The sequence below is a fragment of the Haematobia irritans genome, chromosome 1, assembly GCF_050003625.1.
Source record: "Haematobia irritans isolate KBUSLIRL chromosome 1, ASM5000362v1, whole genome shotgun sequence".
NCBI classification, from domain to species: Eukaryota; Metazoa; Arthropoda; class Insecta; order Diptera; family Muscidae; genus Haematobia; species Haematobia irritans.
In genome coordinates, this window is record NC_134397.1 from 141,914,060 (window position 1) to 141,928,334 (window position 14,275).

Below are 14,275 nucleotides of genomic sequence, written 5' to 3' on the forward strand. Positions count from 1 at the left end.
CATTGCGTGCCATAATTTTCACAACAGAATTCGAAACCTTTTTAAACTGCTGCATTGTTTTTAAAAAAAGAATATTACGGGCAAAATGCGAAAAAGTGCAAATATTTTACAATAAAAGAAAACGCCAAAAGATTTTTATCCACAAAAAGGAAAAATATATAATTATTAACTATAACATATTTACATCCTTAAGTTAACAGTGAATTAAAATATTTAAAACTAACTAACACTATTATCATGAAACGATTCCAAAAGGGAATCTAACATTTGATGCTTAGAATCTTTTGTTGGGCGGTACATATGAACCCCTTGGTGGCACATAACTTCTTGATGGTGGGGCAGAAGTTGATGGAGGAGATGGATGAGCAGCAGTAGCCCGACTAGAAGTAGACGAAGTCGACGATTTTGAGGCAAAGTCCAAAACTGGAGCAGAACTAGGACCATTACTAATGGAGGCACCAGGTAGGTTATTGTATTCAGCTTGAATGGCACGTTGAGCATTTTCGGCATCCGCTTGTGTACGATATTTGACAAAGTGGACCTCAGGTTTATTGTCACTGGACGATTTGAGTTGTTGCAATTGATTGGCCAAGGAACCAATGTCTGATTGTTTGCTGAGCACATAAATGGCAGTGCGATCATCGGCAGCCGTTTTTGCCAACTGCAGAGTAGCCTCTTCAAGCCCTTTGTTATCGGGTCCTTTAATGAAAATAACACGGATACTTTTCTTCAAGGCATTGGCAATATGTTCAGCGGCATTGACGTCATCAAACTCATGTTCGGGGGCACTATACGAATAAAAGGACTTACTGTATTCCTCCTGTGCAACTTGATTACTTTGAGATGGTACAAGCAAATCCTCAGAGTTGGTAGTACCAGTGACGGTACGATCACCAACCTGAGGGGCATAATTGTATTGAGCTGTAGCTACTGCAATCAAACACACCAACTGGAAGATCAAAACAAAAATTAATAATTACAACTTTTTACAAATTAAAATTTCTAATTATAATTTGTACATACCAAAAACGAACGCATTTTCCTTTTTATTTATTAAATTCCCAAAAAAAAGATATTAGAGCACCACTTTCAACTACTGCAGCTTGTGTTCACTAAGTGTCGTTGCAATTTCCATCATCCGGCCTATTTATAAGATCATAGTCAAAAATATTCCAAAATGCAGATGCATTCGACTTGCATAGAAAATTGCGACATACCATACCACCCTGAAATAGTCAACCGGTATGTCTGGGTACTAAATGCCTTAAAGTATTTCTTAAAACTGTAATTTAAATTCATGTAATTCAAAAACCTGGCTAACATAAATAACACTAGTATGATTTGCAGACTCGCATATTAAGCGGAAAGATGCTAGTTTATAGCAGATTTAATGCATATCGTATTTCAAAACTATCTGCATATTTTACCACCTATAATCACTTTGGATTCACACAGTTTGTGTTTATTGTGATCTTCCAAATCAATCGTTTTAACTGCACCACTAGCTTCAATCATTTGCACTGTTTTTGGTTTGAATTTAAATTCATTAATGTTCATGTCAGTTGATAGATCTCAACGAAGTGAGGTTGCCTTGCGATCAATCAATTATTCATCATCCTAAAAGTATGCTGCGTTTGAACATACGCATACAATGATAATCCAAGAAATTAATATTAACCCTGTCTCAGACAGTGTTGCCAGGTCATTTTTGAGCCTTGCCACCAAATACTAAGAAAAATACCCAAAATTGTTCTAGATTTTTTTAAACAAACCCCTAATTTTTTTTATACTCTCCACCATAGGATGGGGGTATATTAACTTTGTCATGCCGTTTGTAACTATGGTCTGGAAACTTGGCACAAGTAGTTTTTATTGATGTAGGTCGGATGGTAATGCAAGTGGGCCATATCGGTCCACTTTTACGTATAGCCCCCATATAATCGGACCCTCAGATTTGGCTTGGGGAGCCTCATACAGAAGCATATTTCATCCGATCCGGCTGAAATTTCGTACATGGTGTTGGTGTCTCTAACAACCATGCAAAAAATGGTCCACATCGGTCCATAATTATATATAGCCCCCATATAAACCTATCCCCTCATTTGGCTTGCGGAGCCCCAAAGAGAAGCAAATTTAATCCGATTTTTCTGAATTTTGGTACATGGTGTTGGTATATGTTCTCTAAAATCCATGCAAAAATTGGTCAACATCGGTCCATAATTATATATAGTCCCCATATAAACTGTTCCCCAGATTTGGCTTGCGGAGCCTCAAAGAGAAGCAAATTTCATCCGATCCGGCTGAAATTTGGAACATGGTGTTAGTGCCAAATCAAAATATCTTGAAAAAGAGTTCACATTTGGTGTTGGTATATGGTCTCTAAAAACCATGCTAAAATTGGTCCATATAGGTCCATAATTATATATAGCCCCCATATAAACCGTTCTCCAGATTTGACCTCCGGAGCCTCTTGGAGGAGTAAAATTCATCCGAACCGGTTCAAATGTGAAACGTGGTGTTAGTATATGGTTTCTAACATCCATGCAAAAATTGGTCAACATCGGTTCACAATTATATTGAGCCCCCATATAAACCGATCCCCAGATTTGGCTTGCGGAGCCTCTAAGAGAAGCAAATTTAATCCGATCCGGTTGAAATTTGGAACATGGTGTTAGTGCCAAATCAAAATATCTTGAAAAAGAGTTCACATTTGAAGAATTTTCTTCTAGCCGACGCTCTTCCAAGGGTAAATCCCCTGGTCTAGATAAGATATCTTATCCAATGCTAAGAAATCTACCTGAATCTTTTGCTCGAAGAATACTTGACCACTTTAATAAAATACTCGAGTCAGGAATGATACCTCAATTTTTTAAGATCGCATCTGTTAGCCCCATTGTCAAACCAGGATAACCGAAAGAAGATCTAGACTATTATCGACCTATCTCCTTGGTCCCTTGCATGAGCAAAGTTCTGGAGAAAATGATATCTAGACGCTTAATGTGGTTCATTCGTAGACATAACCTCCTCTCTCTCGTAGTCAGGTGGGATTTCAAGTTGGTTTTGGTACAGAAGATGCTCTCTTGTACTTGGACCATATAATCTGCAACAACCGATCAAAAAGGAGACACACATCTATTCGGTCAATTGACTTCATTAAAGCTTTCGACCGGGTTGGAATACATATTGTATTACGTAAACTAATAGACTGGAAGGTCGGTCCGAAAATGTTCAATTTTATTAAATCTTTTTTGACAAATAGGCAGTTCACAATTAGATTTAACAACTCACAGTCGGAAATACACGGATGAAAAAGACTGTTTTTCACAACACAACAAATTTTTAAACACAATATTTTTGAGAGCAAGCATATAATGTTCATAAACTAGCATAACATGTTTGGACATATATGTTAATATGTTAGAACATATTATGTTTGGGACATAAAATGTTTGTAAATATAATATGCTTGGATGCAAACATATATTAATTTAGAAATAGCCTATAAACATATATGTGTTTAGTAGCTTGGAGCGCTATTTAACAGGGAGCAATATTGAATTAAGTTGGTGGTTGTTGCTTGTTATTACAAAATTAACATTTTATTTTTCCTTGATCAGCTACTGCTTTGATACTTACAAACTGTGTGGTCCGCTGTTCGAATCCCCGTCCGGCAAAAGGTAAAATTAAAATAAAAAAAAAAATCATAAAATTGAATAATTTCTTCTACAATGTTTGTATTACAGAAAAAGGTGCTAAGAACTAAAAAATCTCGTGGAAGTGAGAAAGATGTGGGGGAATATACAATTAGGCAGAAACAAAATTTTGAGCATTCAGGTCAAAAACCTATGTTGTTAGCACCTATATTACCTGTTTATTTTCATAATTCATTATGATTATAAATATATAAATAAATAAATAAAATTTTGAGCACAATATTGTTTGGGAGAACTTTTTTTTAAGCATATAATATTTTTGGGTGCAAAATGCTTCCAAACATATTATATGTTCACATAATAACATATTGTTTTTTTGGAAGACAACATTATTGAATTTGGATGCAAAAATACAAAATGTTTGGAACTTTGACTACCCAAACATATATTGTTTAGACCAATATGCTTTCAAACATATTATATATTGGAAGAGATCAATCATATAAATGTTTGGGCAATACCCAAAAATGTATATGCTTGAAACAAACTATGTGTGGGAGTATATGTTACAGAAGCGATTTTTTGTGAGGGTGTAATTCCACTTCACAATGGCATCCCACAGGGATCACCATTGTCTGTCACCTTATTTATAATCACCTTTGATGATCTAAGTCGAATGCTGGCTGAAAATAATAAAATCGAATATTGTCTATACGCCGATGATTTGTATATAGTAGCCAAGAAACAGAATAACAGAGATATTTCATACGCATTTGAAAATTGTATTCGGTGTATAGATAATTGGTCTAAGATATCAGGGGAAAATATTTCGTTTGAAAAAAACAAAACATTTGCACATTTGTCATAAAAGGAATTGCAAACCAATAAACATTACTTTTGAAAATAAAAAAATTGAAAATACAAAAGTTTGTAAATCTCGTGGTATATATATAATTTTAAAGAACATTGTAAATATCTTAAAAAAGATCTCACTAGTAGAGTTAACGTTATTAAATATTTAGCATCGTTCAAAGGTCAAATACATTCGAACTCTCTTTTGGCAGCCGTGAGAGCTATTGTATCATCTAAAATAAGATATGGCTTGGTTATTTACGGAAAAGCAGCTAAAACTACATTAAAACCTGTTGAAAGTACACTCCATAATGCCATGAGATCTAGCCTTCGCGCATACAAAACAACTCCAATAAAAAACCTTCTCGCCGAAGGAGGATTCGATTCAATGCAAGATCAGACATACAAATTAAAAGCTCGTCTTATACATAAAATAATGTGTCGAAAGAAGAATATACTTTCTAAAGAAATTTCACTACTGTTGAAAAGAAAGACCGGTTTGAAACACAAATCTGCACTATACAGCATATATAAAATATCAAAAAAAAAAGTAAAAGTCATTTAAGGTTCCGATCGTAAAGCATCCACCCTGGTCAGTTAACCCGTTGTCATTTGTTACTGCTTTAACTTGTTTAAACAAGTCGATAACCTATATCCTATAACATTATCAACTCTTTTGAAGAAGATGGATGGGAATCACTATACACGGATTGATCAAAAACTACTTCAAACACTTCCTTTGCTGTTGTTAACAAAACTGGCAGTATTATCCCTCCTTCTAAAAAATACATAATTGAAGAAGCCAACAAAATGGTTAACGAAAAAATCAAAAATCGTTGGGAAAAATATAAGCACCCATACCAGTCCTTGAATCCAACCAGAATCTCACTAGTCCTGCCCACATCGACTACTGTGCTTCAAAACAAATGCTTCGTACGACTACGACTTCTACATTGTAAACTCACACACGAACACCTTTTCAAAAAGGAGCCACCTCCTCAATGCTCTTTTTGCAACAGCCACTCCATATCTATACTACATCTCCTTTCGACCTGCCCTGCCCTACACAGAAAAAAAGTGTCTTGTAAATTTAAGGACCTTTTTAACTTCCACATAGTTCAACAAATTTACTGAAATATAGTTCATTTTTCGTAACCACAACGAAAATTAACTTAGCTAAAGGAAAACTTATAAAAATTCAGTAAATGTTTTTTAGTTCACTAACTACGAAATGGGAAGGATTTTTCCTTAAATAAATTTCCAACACTGTAGTTAATGCATCGTTGATTCTATTATAAAAATACATGGGCAATATAAAAATCTTACTACGAAATGTGGACAATTTACTAAGAAAAAATTTTGTATGGAAAAAAATTTTTGTAGTAAAAATTAACTTAACGACATTACCGATTCGTATGATGGCTACCTACAGATTATTTCCCTTTTTATTATAAGTTGGAGTGTTTTTCCTCACATTGAAAATTTTAGATAAAGTAGAATAAAACGTAGTTAATATAATCCTTGACGGGTGTATATCATTTTTTATAGATTCTTCATAAATTTGGTATATATTTTACTTTAACTTATAGATAGAATTCCAACTAATCAATAAACGTGCTACTGGAAAATGAAGTGAGAAAAGAGTAATGAAATCATTGCATCATGTGAGGGATTTTTTGGGACATTTTGTGTATATCTCGTATGATTGTTTGTGTTTGTTATTGCGTCATTTATGCTGTTGTTGGTTGTTTTGATTCTAGAGACAATGGAATGTTCCTTGTGTGTTGTTGGTATCTTTTGTGGTGAGAGTTGTTTTCTTGCAATAGCGAGATCAGAAAGGGATCGTGTGTGTGTGTGGAGTTGTTTTTCTTTACGGCAGGTATGTATCCTTTATGACTATTTGTGTCTTTCAGTTTTATTGCTGTATTCAGTTCTATTGATGCATTTATAAAGTGCACACGTGGTTTTAATTTTCAAAAATTGTACGTGCGGTTTTGGTGGTTATTAATGAAAATACATTTATTTCGAAACATTTTAGAAACTGAGAAGTGAATGATGTGATGTTAGAGAAATCAAAAACGCTTTTTATTGATAAAAACAAATAACAGATTAAGGAACTGTATATTTCTGTTAATAGTTTAAAATTAGTGCGGATTTTTAATTGATTTACATAAAAAATATACAACATGAGTGGTAATAGGATGATCTATATTTATTTTACATCTGGATCACAGATTGGAGATGCAACCATTTATTTTGAATCAATATTTTTTATGTTACAGCAATTCCTACAGATGAGTACTAAGTTCGAGTTTAGCCGCTAAAATTAAAAATAAATCACTAACAAAAGTATAAAATTATACGTCTTCGATACAAATTTAAATATGACTTGATGGAGAATAGCCCAAACCAAGTTTATTATAAAGATTATTTTTTATAGTGGATTATTAAAGAAAACTTATCATGAAAATTGCGATTTTAGCCGCTAAACTCGAACTTAATATCCACCTTAAATACTAAATGCTATACTGACAAGTGGAAATTATGTCTAATTTTATAATATTTTTTATTTCAAATATATTCTGAGAATAATTTCAAAAACGTCCCATTAGTCCATGGATATGATTCCAATAATATACCTACTGGATGGATTTTTCAATGTGGTAAGTTTTTCTATAAACGGTATTTTGTCCGTTTTTAATAAAACCAAAATTTCAATTTATTAAAAATAATTATTTTCACTTGCAGGTAGTCAGGCCTTGTAATGGCAATTTTTTGGAATATTCTTACTGTTTAATGCTAAGCTGACATCCTTACTGGCTCTAGGAAATACTCTTGAAAACCGTAAGTTAAAAATCAATATATACGATAGAATTTGATAATATTTTTCTTATATTTTGTATAACTTTGCAATTTCAGATGCTTATAAGACAAATCCGCCCAACAAAAGTTAGCCAAAGTCGATGAAATTGGACAACAACTCAATGAATATAGCAACTTATGCCACATATATCTTTCATATGGATAGAAAACATGGAAATTTAAATTAATTAGTTTAGTCCTAATAACATAGAATATTACTCTTTTGAAGAAGCAATTACTAACTACCGACAAGTAACTGCATCCAACGTACGAATAAAAATATTTCCTTTATATATAATAATAAAATCCTTTATATATTATATCATAGTTTTTTTGTAATATTATAATAATTTTTTGAAATAAAATACTGGTGGTTATAGAAAATTTACTTATTTTGTACGTAAAATTTCTTAGTTGTATGCAGGCTTGTTGTACCTTTAATTCCTCAATTTCTCTACTTTTTTGAAAATTATACTGACAAACAGTTTATTTCAAACCAATTTCTTAATACAGGTTTCCCAAAAAATTGTTCATTTTTCCGGATAGCAGGAATATTTTGAATGAGTGTAAGTGCATTCTTCCCACAGCGCGGTAATAATGAACTAAAATACGATGCAATACATGAACTAATATATAAGAAAATCATGAACTTATCTAGACGAAAAAAATCTTTGGCGCCAAATCATGGTCATTCTTACTATGGGTTAGTTCATTTTTCATAAAAAATAGTAAACTTTTTTTTCGGTGTACACAATACCCGCATGTCCTATCTAAATACTTCAGATGCATTTGACTTATTAAAATTACCAACAACTGAAAATATTGTAAAGATATATAATTGTTTGCTGATTTTAAACTTGCATAACAAAATATAATTTTTATACCCTCCATCATAGGATGGGGGTATATTAACTTTGTCATTCCGTTTGTAACACATCGAAATATTGCTCTAAGACCCCATAAAGTATATATATTCTGGGTCGTGGTGAAATTCTGAGTCGATCTAAGCATGTCCGTCCGTCCGTCCATCCGTCTGTTGAAATCACGCTAACTTCCGAACGAAACAAGCTATCGACTTGAAACTTGGCACAAGTAGTTGTTATCGATGTAGGTCGGATGGTATTGAAAATGGGCCATATCGGTCCACTTTTACGTATAGCCCCCATATAAAGGGACCCTCAGATTTGGCTTGTGGAGCCTCTAACAGAAGCATATTTCATCCGATCCGGCTGAAATTTGGTACATGGTGTTGGTATATAGTCTCTAACAACCATGCAAAAATTGGTCCATATCGGTTCTTAATTATGTATAGCCCCCATATAAACCGATCCCCAGATTTGGCTTGTGGAGCATCTAAGAGAAGCATATTTCATCCGATCTGGCTGAAATTTGGTACATGGTGTTGGTACATGGTCTCTAACAATCATGCAAAAATTGGTCCACATCGCTCCATAATTATATATAGACCCCATATAAACCGATCCCCAGATTTGGCTTGCGGATCCTCAAAGAGAAGCAAATTTCATCCGATCTGGCTGAAATTTGGTACATGATGTTGGTATATGGTCTCTAACAAACGTGCCAGAATTGGTCCACATCGGTCCATAATTATATATAGCCCCCATATAAACCGATCCCCAGATTTGGCTTGCGGAGCCTCAAAGAGAAGCAAATTTCATCCGATCCGGCTGAAATTTGGTACATGGGTTGGTATATGATCTCTAATAATCATGCAAAAATTGGTCCACATCGGTCCATAATTATATATAGCCCCCATATAAACCGATCTCCATATTTGGCTTGCAAAGTAGTGTTGTAAATTTTGATTACTTTTGACTACTCGTTACTACTCGTTACTTTTGAATTGAGTACTCGTTACTACTCGTTACTTTTATAGAAAAAAATTAAAAAAGACATTGTGGGCACTTTTTAATTATATCTTCCTCTTTTTTAAATTTAAAAACAGTATAGAAAAGCAAATTACATTATCCAGTTTTATTCTAGTGTTATAAAATGTGGTGTTGTAGATATATGGGTCTCGTTAGAAAAAGATTTTCACCAATCATTCAAATTTTTAGAGCCAATTTCGTATTCACTATTTGGTATTTTTTCGTCAGGGTATATCTAAATGACATTGTGTATTACTGATGCTTGCAATTTGCCAACTTTTTAAATCCACCATTGAAAGTGGATGAAAATATTAAGCGATCATTTTTATCGTGAGACCCAATGTTGAAATTTTCCAAGGGTTTTTGAATAAGCTTGGGTACCTTCTCTGAAAACAATTGGATTGAACCAGCTGAAGTCAACGACATTATTATTCATACTATTCGCATGAGACGTGATCCATGTGATACTTTAAATTATAGCTCCCATCTACACCCAATGCAAATGTCAAATGCAAACGTTTTTAAGAAATCAGATAAATTTTTCACTGTCTTCAAAGGAAGAAGCCATATATTCTTTTCGTGTTATTTTAACTGATAAAACGATTTTCGAAAACTTCAATTAATATTTTTCAAGAAGTCAAGAATTTTACTTCCAAACCGCCAACTTACTACCGTCAAGGCAGGTATGCACCTCTAGCGAAAAATTTCATTCCCATAAGAAATGCATTGCTATTTATGCTAACGAAATTTTCGGTAGCGTTTAATTTCGTAAGCTGGTACGCACCTCTAATGAAAATAACAGGGTTGTCAAAAGCATATTTTGGCAGCAAACATTTAATTTATTACAATCATTGTGTGCGTAAAAGTTTTAAAAGGTCTGTAAATAATAAACAATTTATTTGAAGAATATTTGGAACATATATTAACAATTTTTAAAAGCGATTAGCTGGTTTAAAATTTGTGTACACAGCCCTGTTTTTTTGTTCTAGACTTAAATAAATTTTTGCTACCGAAAATTTCGCTAGAGGTGCATACCGGCCTTCAGAAGAAAAAAACTGGCAATGAAGATATTGAGTACTCTTTTACTAGTAACGAGTACTCAAAAAATTAGTCAGTAACGAGTACTTGTAATCAAATACTCGTTACTTTCCCAACACTATTGCAAAGCCTCAAAGAGAAGCAAATTGCATCCGATCCGGCTGAAATTTGGTACATGGTATTGGTATATGGTCTCTAGCAACCGTGCAAAAATTGGTCCACATCGGTCCGTAATTATATATAGCGCACATATAAACCGATCCCCAGATTTGGGTTGCGGAGCCTCTAAGAGAAGCAAATTTTATCCGATCCGGCTGAAATGTGGTACATGGTATTGGTATGTGGTCTCTAGCAACCGTGCAAAAATTGGTCCATATCGGTCCATAATTCTATATAGCCCCCATATAAAACGTTCTCCAGATTTGACCTCCTTGGAGGAGCAAAATTCATCCGATCCGGTTCAAATTAGGAACGTGGGGTTAGTATATGGTCGCTAACAACCATACTAAAATTGGTCCAGTCACACAAAAATTGGTATATGGTCTCTAGCAATCGTGCAAAAATTGGTCCATATCGGTCCATAATTCTATATAGCCCCCATATAAAACGTTCTCCAGATTTGACCTCCTTGGAGGAGCAAAATTCATCCGATCCGGTTCAAATTAGGAACGTGGGGTTAGTATATGGTCGCTAACAACCATACTAAAATTGGTCCAGTCACACAAAAATTGGTCCATATCGGTTCATAATCATGGTTGCCACTAGAGCCAAAAATAATCTACCAAAATTTTATTTCTATAGAAAATTTTGTCAAAATTTTATTTCTGTAGAAAATTTTGTCAAAATTTTATTTCTAGAGAAAATTTTGTTAAAATTTTATTCGGTTCATAATAAAATTTTCATCATTGTCAAAATTTTATTTCTATAGAAAATTTTGTTCAAATTTTATTCGGTTCATAATCATGGTTGCCACTCGAGCCAAAAATAATCTACCAAGATTTTATTTCTATAGAAAATTTTGTCAAAAGTTTATTTCTATAGAAAATTTTGTTAAAATTTTATTTCTGTAGACATTTTTGTCAAAATTTTCTTCCTATAGAAAATTTTGTGAAAATTTTTATTTCTATAGAAAATTTTGTGAAAATTTTATTTCTATAGAAAATTTTGTTAAAATTTTATTTCTGTAGAAAATTTTGTCAAAATTTTATGTCTACTTTGTCAAACTGAATTATATACGTATTGGATCGATCTTTTTTGATTTAATATATACCACGTATGGACTTACATACAATTTAGAAGATGGTGTTAGGAGGTTTTAAGATACCTTGCCATCGGCAAGCGTTACCGCAACTTAAGTAATTCGATTGTGGGTGGCAGTGTTTAGAAGAAGTTTCTACGCAATCCATGATGGAGGGTACATAAGCTTCGGCCTGGCCGAACTTACGGCCGTATATACTTCTTAATACTCATTGGTTACTATAGCCTTTGTAGCTAGTGCTTTAATGTTTATTATAGTTTTTAAAATTGTAATAAATAAATAAATAAATAAATAACTCTTTAGGTGCAAAATAAACTATAGCTCCTAATATTAGACATTTCTGCTCAGATTGTGACAATACTCCCATAAACATGTACCCCCCTTTATGTTCTTAAATATGGAAATCTCCAAAACCTATACCAATGATACCCCACAAATGCTTAGGTTTACTAATTCAGAAGGAGTGGTTTAGGGTATGATATAGTCGGCCCCGCCCGACTTTCTACTTTACTCACTTGTTAATATTAAAATTCATGATCGATGTCAATGCCATTCAAGCAACTAAGCCTATAGCAAAAAAAACGTGAACTGATATTAATCTTTAGGAATAAATTTTTACATTAATATTCCGAAACCAAATCGTTAAACTTATCTCAACTCACATAAATTAAATCAAATGTATTTATTCACAAATTAGTTAAATGTGATGATAGCAAGATGAAACCCATTTGAATTTAAATATCTAGAATGCGATAATCTTAAAAAAAAAACATAGATATAATCATGTAACACGAAGCGCAAGGTATACCATAATAATAATTATACGCCTAATTTTCGTTGCTGCATAATTAATAGACAGATTTATATACTGCATCGCAGGTAGACAGTGTGCATGCAAAATGAACATAGACAAGAAAAATTGTGATGTTCATATATTCTGGTGAAAAAATTTACATAATCCAGTAGATCTTCAAATAAATAATCTGAGAGGATATAAGAAGGACACGGCAAAAATCTTGAACTGATGTAGTAATGTAAAAATAATATCGATTGCAAAACTCAGTTAATTGTTTAACTGATTTAATTAAAAAGTCAATTGAAAATTGGATTGAAGTTTAACTAAATAATTAATTGAATCAATTAAAAAACTGATAGAGTTTTCAAATCGACATCAATTAAATCTTTAATTGAATCAGTTAAAAATGTACTGTTTTTTATATCAACATCAATTAATTTTTTAATTGAGCCAATTAAAAAATGTAATTGAAATTTTCAAATCAAATCAATTAATTTTTTAATCAAATATTTTTTATTCCCAATGAAAACTGTGATTGATAAAGGGTGATTCTTTTGAGGTTAGGATTTTCATGCATTAGTATTTGACAGATCACGTGGGATTTCAGACATGGTGTCAAAGAGAAAGATGCTCAGTATGCTTTGACATTTCATCATGAATAGACTTACTAACGAGCCACAACGTCGAATTTTCAGTGAATGGGCCCTAGAAAAGTTGGCAGAAAATCCGCTTTTTTATCGACAAATTTTGTTCAGCGATGAGGCTCATTTCTGGTTGAATGGCTACGTAAATAAGCAAAATTGCCGCATTTGGAGTGAAGAGCAACCAGAAGCCGTTCAAGAACTGCCCATGCATCCCGAAAAATGCACTGTTTGGTGTGGTTTGTACGCTGGTGGAATCATTGGACCGTATTTTTTCAAAGATGCTGTTGGACGCAACGTTACGGTGAATGGCGATCGCTATCGTTCGATGCTAACAAACTTTTTGTTGCCAAAAATGGAAGAACTGAACTTGGTTGACATGTGGTTTCAACAAGATGGCGCTACATGCCACACAGCTCGCGATTCTATGGCCATTTTGAGGGAAAACTTCGGAGAACAATTCATCTCAAGAAATGGACCGGTAAGTTGGCCACCAAGATCATGCGATTTGACGCCTTTAGACTATTTTTTGTGGGGCTACGTCAAGTCTAAAGTCTACAGAAATAAGCCAGCAACTATTCCAGCTTTGGAAGACAACATTTCCGAAGAAATTCGGGCTATTCCGGCCGAAATGCTCGAAAAAGTTGCCCAAAATTGGACTTTCCGAATGGACCACCTAAGACGCAGCCGCGGTCAACATTTAAATGAAATTATCTTCAAAAAGTAAATGTCATGGACCAATCTAACGTTTCAAATAAAGAACCGATGAGATTTTGCAAATTCTATGCGTTTTTTTTAAAAAAAAAGTTATCAAGCTCTTAACAAATCACCCTTTACTATCACTTTTATTTGAAGATATTTCAATTAAAACAAGTATATACGGCCATAAGTTCGGCCAGGCCGAATCTTATGTACCCTCCACCATGGATTGCGTAGAAACTTCTACTACAGACTGTCATCCACAATCGAATTACTTGGGTTGCGGTAACACTTGCCGATGGCAAAGTATCTTAAAACTTAACACCGTCTTCTCAATTGTAAGTTAGTCTATACGGGGTATATCTTAAATACCCACCACCATGAATCAAATATAATAGTTTCCTTTGAAAACTCTTCGTCGGTGCGGGTATCTTGATATTATATGTAGGATTTAAGGGGTTTTGATGACAGATATTGTCCCAAGCAGATCAATTCAACCAGTACACTTCCCGAAGATAAACTTAAAGATTCTACCTACGAATACCAGATTAGATTCTGGATTTAGATTTCTGGACCGATATAGCCCA

At 33.6% G+C, this 14,275-nt stretch overlaps 1 protein-coding gene and 1 long non-coding RNA gene across 2 annotated transcripts; one reads left to right on the forward strand and one right to left on the reverse strand.

Moving 5' to 3' along the window:
* Positions 1 to 274: 274 nt before the first annotated feature.
* On the reverse strand, positions 275 to 1,038 carry LOC142232189 (uncharacterized). Its single transcript, XM_075302910.1, has 2 exons — positions 1,024 to 1,038; positions 275 to 949 (listed from the first exon to the last, which is right to left on the reverse strand). Exons 1-2 carry the CDS (start codon positions 1,036 to 1,038, stop codon positions 275 to 277), a joined length of 690 nt encoding a protein of 229 aa, XP_075159025.1.
* A 5,880-nt stretch (positions 1,039 to 6,918) lies between these two features.
* LOC142242581 (uncharacterized) lies at positions 6,919 to 7,755 on the forward strand. Its single transcript, XR_012724155.1, has 3 exons — positions 6,919 to 7,168; positions 7,254 to 7,349; positions 7,425 to 7,755. It is a non-coding gene; the product is annotated as an uncharacterized LOC142242581 (long non-coding RNA).
* Positions 7,756 to 14,275: the final 6,520 nt, after the last annotated feature.